Source organism: Erinaceus europaeus, unplaced genomic scaffold (assembly GCF_950295315.1).
Source record: "Erinaceus europaeus unplaced genomic scaffold, mEriEur2.1 scaffold_730, whole genome shotgun sequence".
Lineage (NCBI taxonomy): Eukaryota > Metazoa > Chordata > Mammalia > Eulipotyphla > Erinaceidae > Erinaceus > Erinaceus europaeus.
In genome coordinates, this window is record NW_026647762.1 from 22,845 (window position 1) to 32,348 (window position 9,504).

Sequence of the window (9,504 nt, forward strand, 5' to 3'; positions counted from 1 at the left end):
TCTGTCTGTGGTGAATATTCTGTCCATGTCCTCTCCCCATTTTTGGATGGGGTTATTTGTTTCCTTGTTGTTGAGTTTGGCAAGCTCTTTATATATTTTGGTTATTAAACTCTTGCCTGATATATTGCCTGTAGAGATCTTCTCCCATTCTGTGAGGGGTCCAGAGAGTCTGGAGAACTCTCAGAAGGCTAGAAATGGACCTACCCTATGATCTTGCAATTCCTCTCCTGGGGATATATCCTAAGGAACCTAAGACACCCATTCAAATCATGTTAAGTGAAATAAGTCAGAAACAGAAGGATGAATATGGGATGATCTCACTCTCAGGCAGAAGTTGAAAAACAAGACCAGAAGAGAAAACACAAGTAGAACCTGAACTGGAGTTGGCGTTGCACCCAAGTAAAAGACTCTGGGGTGGGTGGTGGTGGGAGAGTACAGGTCCAAGAAGGATGACAGAGGATCTAGTGTGGGTTGTATTGTTATATGGAAAACTGGGGAATGTTATGTGTTAAAGAGCGAAATCAAACCACCATCCACTGCAAGGAAGCAAAATATGTTTATTCACGAATTGCAATCCGGGCCGAGATGGTGACTGGTGTCAGTCTACCAAGCTCGACCCTGAACAAAGCTCAAACCATACAATTTATAGGAATTCAGACTACACTCAGGGAGGGGGAACACATCACCTTATCTGCCTATATCCAATCATTTCAAACTTAGCAAAAGCCTGATCCATTCAGAGCAAAGCATGGGCTATTTCTAAACATCACACCAGACCAATAGGTCATTGCCAAAGTGGGGGTCACCACATTTTTTTGTTCTTTATTGGGACCACCGACCATCTGTTTGCAATCTATCAGGTCATCATTTGTCAGGCCATTTTTAACTGTCTGGTAACAGTATTCTGTTGCAGAGGTCATGATGAGTCCTGCTCGCTGCAGGGTCTGTCAAAATAATTGATGGCCTCTCAGGTTCTGTCGAGGGGAAAGGGGCAAGGAATTTTCCACCTCACTGGTCAGGAAGGCAAAAAGCAACTATATTTAAACTATTCTTAAAACTCAAACTTAAAAAGCAACTATAACTATTTTAGAGTTACTGCCTCTAACATTCCCCACTAGTCTTAGCTGGGAATCAAATCCTTGATTCATCTTCTTCTTCTTCTTCTTCTTCTTCTGAGCTATATTGCTCCTCGACATACTGAGACTCCAGGAGCATAACCTTCTCAGTTCTCCTTTTAATCAAGGAGATCAAAGACCTCCATAGACAAGGCCCCAGGGTAAGAAGTAGAAGTAGGGTGATCAGAGGCCCTGCCAGGGAACTAATTAGTGTTTTTAACCAAGAGGGCCAAGAAAATAGATTTGCGAACCAGCTGTCCTCGCTCAGGTCCCTTAGACGGTTATCTCTATCTTCTATTCTTTTCTTGACCTCACTTAAAGTTTTCTTCACCATTCCGGAGTGGTTGGCATAAAAGCAACAGGCCTCATTCAGGGCCACACATAACCCACCCTGTTTCATGAATAACAAATCAAGTCCCCTACGATTTTGCAGGACCACCTCGGCCAACGAAGATAGGGACCCTTCGAGAGATTCAATAGTGCCCTCTAGTGTGGCCATATCTTGATTGATCTGCTGATCTAACTGTACTAGAGTAGTCTCCTTAGCTAGGGCTGCAGCTCCCATTGCCGCTGTCCCTGCTATGGCTGTCCCCACGAGTATAGGAACTACTATCGGGACACGTTTCCGTCTTATTGGTCCGAGGTAGTCTGTTCCTTGCCGTTCAAGGTGAGCCCAACCTTCTTCGCCATGGGAATAGTATACATGGGGCAGGATATGGGCCAAAACACAGAGGTCCTCTTTGGTCATTCCGTAGGGGGTGATGCAGGGGGTCATGCCCGAAGTACAGGCCCACCAAGTCCCTTCAGGGGCTTTGAGGAGGGTCGCCCACTCTTGAGTCTTACTAACTTTAATGGTTAGGTTGCAATTTCCCCTGTACGGGGAGGATTCCAATTTATAGTTGGCTGTGATAATACAAGTTCCTGTTCCCTGGATATCTCCCAGTGTCATGTGGGGCTGTACTCCCCACTTACATTCTGGGCCCTTAGAGTTGCTAGAGGATGGAGCCAGCTTCCTTATGTCTCCCTTCTGGCTACCTATTCCTGCAGAGGCAGCCACACCTATGTAATAAGGAGGCTCAGGGTGTAAACACAGCCAGCAGTTTCTGGTTATGTTAGGGTCAGACTCATTCAAAAGGTAATACATTAATTCTACAGTTTTCACTAGTGGCTTCACCCTGGGATGCAAAGGTTCTGTGTCAGTCAGTTTAGTGCCACTTGGTGCCATGTCAGTCTGATCCCCATTAGTCTCATTCTCTTCACCCATCCGTAGAGAGGGGGAGAGAGTAGATCGGGGGTCTTCTCCTAAAATGATGGGTCTCAAGGGCCCAATAGGATTCTGAGTCCATGGCAGCATCCGCAGTTGAATAGTGAATAATGTCCCAAAGTCCTTTTCAGAAAAAGGAATCTTAATGCCCCACATTCTCCCTCTCATCCATGAATCAGTCTCATTCCAAGTTTTGACCGTCACCTCCACAGGGTTACAGTCTCCAATATAGCAAGTACCTGGTTCGGTCGGGCCACCTGGTCGAATCACTCTTGTGACTTTCAGGTGCTTATCACCATCCCTCCCTGGAGATGCTGTCAGACATTCCCCCCACAACCCACAGAAAAAATATGGTTCTCCTCTGCAGTTGGTGGGGCTGTCTTCTTTGGGACATACATAATAGGGTCTGTCCCAAAGGCGAGCCTCCAGGTCAATGGAGCCACACCCCCCATCTATAGTAGTCCCTCCGGTTGCAGTCTGGCCGGCATAGATTACCCTGGTCCAGTTGGCATCAAATAGATCACACAGATCAAGAGTGAATATAGGCTGCCCGGCAGTTAGTTGATTGGCGACCATCTTTCCCTCTTTGTTTTTCAGCTCCCATACATACAGAGAGGACACTCGGGGGTGGGAGGCATGTGAGCTTGGGCAGTGGCAGAGGTAAAACAGAAGTGCACCAGGCAAAACACACACACAAGTTAGCAGGAGACCAAGCGGACCTTCATTGGGTCTGGGGTGGCTACGGCACACCATTTCCTCAGATTCTCTATTTCCGGGGGGTCCGCCACAAATTTCTTCAGGCGAGTATGATGAATCCAGTGTCGTTTCCCGGCAACCTTAGCAGCAGTTGGCGTACTCAGAATCACGGTGTATGGTCCTTCCCACCGGGCTTCGAGATGGTCAGGATGCAGCTTCTTCACCAGTACGGAATCACCAGGCTCGAACAAGGGGACTTGGCCTCGGCTTTCCTCCCTCCGGGTCCCAGGCTTTTCGTCCCGGACGGCGGCTCTGGCTTTTCCTCGCACCACCTGCAATGCCTGTAGGGACTTAAGGAGTCTGCCCCGTGACACTTCGGCCAATTTTTCAGTCTCAACCCGGGGCACCAAGGTTGGCAGTTTACCATACACAATCTCAAATGGAGTAAATCCAGACACGTATGGGGTATTCCTGCTTTTAAGCAAAGCAAAGGGTAAAAGGGAAATCCAGTCCCCGCCAGTCTCTATTTTTAACTTGGTTAAGCTTTCCTTAATAGTCCTATTCATTCTTTCTACTTGCCCCGAACTCTGGGGGCGGTAAATGCAATGTAATTTCCATTTAATTTTTAAAATTTCTGCCAATTGTTGGGTGACCTTGGCAATGAATGCCGGGCCATTATCCGACCCCAGTGAATAAGGGAGCCCAAACCTGGGGATAATTTCAAAGACCAGTTGTTTCACTACTACCTGGGAAGTCTCTTTCTTAGTGGGGAAGGCTTCGGTCCACCCTGAAAAGGTATCTACCATGACTAAGAGATACTTATATCCTCCTTGAGCCACAGGCATCTCAGTGAAGTCCAATTCCCAGTGTTCTCCAGGTTCCCCCCCCGCCACCTGGTTCCTGGTCCTTTCACTTGTACTGGGTTAGCGTTGACTCTGGCACACGTTGCACAGCGACCTGCCACACTCTGGGAGATCCTGTGCAAACCAATTATCAAATAAAATTTACTGATCAGTTCAGCTAATTTGTTTCCCCCAAAATGGGTACCTTGGTGCGTTTGAGAGACCACCTGTCTTCCCAGTGGCTGGGGTAATAGAATCCTATCATCCGGGAGGACGATCCATCCTTCCTCATTTAATCTCCCCCCCAGTCTCCGGCTCATCTCCTCTTCCTGTTTCGAGTACACTGGTTTCTGTCCTTTTGTCACTTCTCCTGGTATAGGGGTAGCCACCACCAGTTGGGCCGTGGTCCCCACTAGTCTTTGGGCCGCTTCCCTAGCTGTCTGGTCTGCCAACCGATTGCCTCGCGAGACTTCTGAGTCATCCTTCTGGTGTCCCTTACAGTGGATGACAGCAACCCTCTCTGGCCCCCAAACAGCTGCTAGCAGGGCCAGTATCTCCTGAGCATGCTTGATAGCTTTTCCCCCAGCCGTCAGCAGTCCTCTCTCTTGATATAGTGCCCCATGGACATGGACGGTGGCAAAAGCATACCTGCTGTCGGTGTACACATTTATCTTTTTCCCTGCTCCCCACTTGAGTGCTTGAATGAGTGCTATCAGCTCCGCCTTTTGGGCTGATGTCCCTTGTGGCAAGGATGCAGCCCACAAGACCTCCCGGCTGGTGACCACCGCGGCACCTGCATACCGTACGCCGTCTTCCACAAAGCTGCTCCCATCCGTGTAGAGGGTTTCCTGTGCGTCTGGTAGCGGGACGTCCGTCAGGTCAGCTCTCAATGAGGTCAGGGCTTCCAAGATTTCTCCACAGTCATGGGTGGCGTCTTCCTCTGGGTTGGGGAGCAAGGTAGCTGGATTTAAGGCTGCAGTCTGTTTGAAAGTAATGCGGGGTGGGTCCAACAACAGTACCTGATAATGGGTGACCCGAGAATTGGTCATCCATCGGTCCGGAGGGGAGCGAAGTAAGCTGGCAAGATTGTGGGCTGTGGTGATTTCTAGGGTCTGCCCAAAAGTTAGTTTGGTAGTCTCTTTCACCAGTAGGGCGGCTGCTGCCACTGTCCTCAGACATCCAGGCCATCCGGCCGCTACTGGGTCCAGTCGTTTAGACAGGTAGGCGACAGGCTTCTTCCAGGGCCCCAGGGTTTGAGTGAGTACTCCCTTAGCCACACCAGCACTTTCTGCTACAAACAGCTGGAACGGTTTGTTCAGGTCTGGGAGACCTAGAGCTGGGGCACTTACCAGGGACTCCTTCAGTGCCTGGAAAGCCCTTTCCTCCATCTCAGTCCATTTCAAAGGAGTGTCGCCCCCTCCAGTGGCGGTGTAGAGGGGCTTTGCTAGTTCAGCGAACCCTGGGATCCATAGCCTACAGTAGCCTACCGCTCCCAGGAATTCCCGGACCTGTCTCTTGGTAGTGGGGGTCGGGATCTTTAGGATAGCCTGGACTCTTCCCTCAGACAGGGCCCTTCGTCCTTCTTTAATTTGGTAGCCCAGGTAGGTTACTTCTTGGGTACACAGCTGAACCTTTTTGGCCGATACCCGGTACCCCAAGTTCCCCAGTACCTCGAGTAGGTCTCTGGTTGCCATTTCGCAATCCTCTCGAGATAAGGCAGCGATCAGCAGATCGTCCACATATTGTAGGAGGCTGCACTCAGGGTGCTCACTTCGGAAGGTCAGTAGGTCCTTGCTTAGGGCTTCATCAAACAAGGTCGGAGAGTTTTTAAAACCTTGGGGAAGTCGGGTCCAAGTTAGTTGTCCTGACTCACCTTCCTCGGGGTCTGTCCATTCAAAGGCAAAGATAGGTTGGCTCTGTGGGGCCAAGGGGAGGCTGAAAAAGGCATCTTTCAAATCTAGGACGCTATACCAGGTTCGATCAGGCGACAGTAGACTGAGGAGAGTATAAGGGTTGGGAACTGTGGGATGAATGGTCTCTACCCTCTTATTTACCTCTCGCAGATCTTGCACTGGTCTGAAGTCGTTCGTTCCAGGCTTTCGGACCGGGAGAAGGGGTGTATTCCAGGCTGACTTGCAGGGCACCAAGATACCAGCCTCTTTTAGGCGTCTAATATGGTTCCTGATACCATGCTGGGCTTCCCGACTCATGGGATACTGCCGGACTCGGACTGGGGTGGCAGTGCTGACCAATTGGACTATTATGGGGGTCACATGTTTAGCCAACCCTGGGGGGTTGGTCTCGGCCCAAACTCTTGGAATCTCCCGCTTCCACCTTGTTAATAAGTCCGGGTTGCCTACATTCTGTGGTGCTTCATAGAGACGATATTCCTCCCTTACCGGCATGGTGAGCAAAATTCGGCCACCTGCTTGTACTATTGGTCCTTCATTTGTCTCAAAGGAAATGGTGGCCTGTAGCTTATGAAGGAGATCCCTACCTAATAGTGGCTCAGGGCACTCGGGTATCACCAGGAAAGAGTGAGTAATAGTCTTCAGGCCAGGGCCAGCGACTCTTCCTATGGACTTTGGATAACTCCTTGCTTCCCCAGTGGCTCCTATAATCTTAACCTTATCTCTTCCGGTGGGTCCAATTGGTTGTTGAAGTACTGAGTGGGTGGCCCCGGTATCCACCAAAAAATTAATTACTTTCCCCCCTACCGCGAGTTTTACCCTAGGCTCCCGGGGGCTGGAGGAGCCCTGACTTCCTCAATCTAAAACTAAGAGGGGGGCTTCCTTCCCCATTCTCTTTCCTTCCTCTTCTTTTCTTTTTGGACATTCTTTCCTCCAGTGCCCTTCTTCCTTGCATAGGGCACACTGAGTCTTTCTCAGTCCTCTCAGGGGTTTATCTTTTCCCTTCATCTGCCCTTTTTCTCTCACATACCTCCCTCTTTCCTCTCTATTTCCTATTTCCCTAGCCAAAAGGACCTGTGCCATCTTCTTATTCAGTTCCAGAGTGGCTTTCGCGGGGTCCTCTCTATTATCAAAAACCTTCTGTGCTACAGCCAACAGCTCCGAGAGAGATTTCCCCTCAAAACCCTCTAACTTCTGCAACTTCTTCCTAATATCTGGGGCGGATTGGGCCACAAACTGGAGGGCGACTGCCTGCACATTCTCAGGGGCTTTGGGATCTATGGGCGTCCAGGTTCGATATACCTGGTACAACCTCTCCAAGAAGGCAGTCGGACTCTCGTCTGCACCCTGCTTACACTCGGTCACCTTAGACAGATTGGTGGGTTTCCGACCCGCAGCCCGGATACCCCTTAATAGAGTCTGGCGGTACCTGGTGAGGGCCTCATACCCGGTGCTTGTGTTGGGGTCCCACTTAGGTCGGGATTGGGGGAACACCTCCTCCACCACGTCCTGGTCAGTGGGAGGCTCTCCCTTTTTATCCCGGACCTGCTTCTTTCCCTCGATTTTAATTCTCTCCCTTTCTTCTAGAGTGAATAGGGTACTCAGCAGCTGCTGACAATCATCCCAAGTAGGTTGATGAGTGTAAAAAACTGACTCAAGTAGAGTTGCCACCCCTTCTGGGTCTACAGAGAAAGGAGGGTTTTGATTCTTCCAATTATACAAGTCAGAAGTGCTAAACGGGACATAAGTTCGGAGGGGCCGTCCTGACATATCTAATTCCCCCACCTCCCGTAAAGGAAAAGTCCCGACTGGTGTGGACTCTGACCCAAACATAGTTCCTGCTCTGGTATGAGGTGGGCTCAGGACTCCTGATGGCAACCCAGAAGTGGAATCGGGTTCAGGAGTGGTAGCCCCTGAAGTGCCAGCATACGGTGGAGGGTTCTCATCCCTCCTCTTTTTCAGTCGTATGGGGGATTCGGGCTTAGTGGGGAGGACAGGAGGAGCTGTAGGCCTCCTAGGGAATCTATCCCCCTTCGTGCCCTTGATCACCAACACTCTCGACCTGCTTTTGACCTTCTTTTTTCCTTTGGAGTCGCCCTGACACTCCCGCAGATACCTTGGTTTATCATTAGCAATACTCATCCAGATCTCAATATATGGCATTTGGTCAGGGTGCCCGGGATTCCCAAAGATCACATCGTGCACTGCCGTGCACTTTCCCAGGTCGAGACTTCCCGTCTCAGGCCAGCCAACCTCAAAGGCTGGCCATTCCCTTTCACAGAACTTCCTCAGTGTGAAGGCGTCCACCTGGGCTCCAAACCCAGCAGCTCTCCTGGAAAAATCTGAAAAATTTTTAGTCAAGCATTCAAGGGGGGTTAGCGAGCTGGTTTTGGACTGACTCTGTCCCATCTCCTCGTCAAAGTGGAAAAGAAGGGAGACAAACACTGCAACAAGAATCACAGCAATTAGACCAAAGATTCCTCTCACTCTTCCTTGTACTTGCTGGCCAGCACACCATACACTCTCACACGTTCTCTCACTCTCAACCGTTTTTCCTGCTAACCCAAAGGGTGTCCACCTGGGACTTTCTCCCTTAACTAGACTGCGTGGAGCTTCTATAAATGAGGACTCCAGTTTTCCTACCCAAGAGTTCCTTATTATTATTATTTTTTGAAGCCTATTGGTGTCTGGACACAGAAAGACAGCTGACACAGAAAGAGACAAACAGTGGGTGTTGGAAAAAGAACTGACATCCGATGGATGCCAGACAATCAACTATGCTCGCCTGGCCGGGCCCCTCGCGGGACCTTAAGGAGTCTTAGCTTAGGAGTAGCCGTATAAACCCCGGCCTCGGTCTCAGCAGGCTGAGAATCTCCACTTAGCTGAAACGACTCCACGGACACGCAGGTTGGAGCCCAATCAAGCCCCGTAGTCTTTCGACCGTGAGGCATGCAACAGGCACACTAGCATTCACATCAAACCATTCATCCAGTCAAGGGAGGGCGATTACCTTTCCGGCCATCGCTACTAAGGCATCACAGGTTAGGCCTTCAGGAGTCACTGGAGAGTAGCTCCGGCCAGACCCGTCAGTTGCACTAACAAGGTCAACCTTTTCGCGAATCGCCAAAGAGGAGAGAAGACAGACACAACAAATGGCCACAAAAGACAGAACTAATATCCTGGGCTGTCGGACCCTATTTCAGATCCTTAGGGTGTGGACCCTGTTTCAGATCCAGTTATCACCCAACCCTGGGCTGTCGGACCCTGTTTCAGATCCTTAGGGTGCGGACCCTGTTTCAGATCCAGTTATCACCCAACCCAAGCAGCCTGGAAGTCGTCACTTCCCAGCGCTGCAGTCTGGGATTTCAATGCGGCGTCCCGCAATCCACAGACCCAGGCCCCGCGGGGACACACAAGCACACAAATGAAACGGTACCGTGCACAAAAATCAGGCCTGACTTACCGGCGCCGGGCAAAAGCTTCCAAGGTTTTTCCTAGGATCCGGACCCAGGATGGGGTGTCCTCAGGAGCCTCCGTCTGAGGATATCTCGCTGGAGCCTCCAAATGTTAAAGAGCGAAATCAAACCACCATCCACTGCAAGGAAGCAAAATATGTTTATTCACGAATTGCAATCCGGGCCGAGATGGTGACTGGTGTCAGTCTACCAAGCTCGACC

At 50.3% G+C, this 9,504-nt stretch overlaps 2 protein-coding genes across 2 annotated transcripts; both read right to left on the bottom strand.

Annotated features, from left to right (window-relative positions):
- Window positions 1–1,366: 1,366 nt before the first annotated feature.
- LOC132536457 (endogenous retrovirus group S71 member 1 Env polyprotein-like) lies at window positions 1,367–2,955 on the bottom strand (the record flags this gene model as incomplete). Its single annotated transcript, XM_060184358.1, has 1 exon — window positions 1,367–2,955. A coding segment is annotated over exon 1 (1,589 nt), but the record flags the coding sequence as incomplete, so codon positions are not given.
- A 481-nt stretch (window positions 2,956–3,436) lies between these two features.
- On the bottom strand, window positions 3,437–6,436 carry LOC132536456 (uncharacterized). The gene has a single exon (XM_060184357.1). The coding sequence runs from the start codon at window positions 6,320–6,322 to the stop codon at window positions 3,884–3,886; it is 2,439 nt and encodes an 812-aa protein (XP_060040340.1). The 5' UTR covers window positions 6,323–6,436; the 3' UTR covers window positions 3,437–3,883.
- Window positions 6,437–9,504: the final 3,068 nt, after the last annotated feature.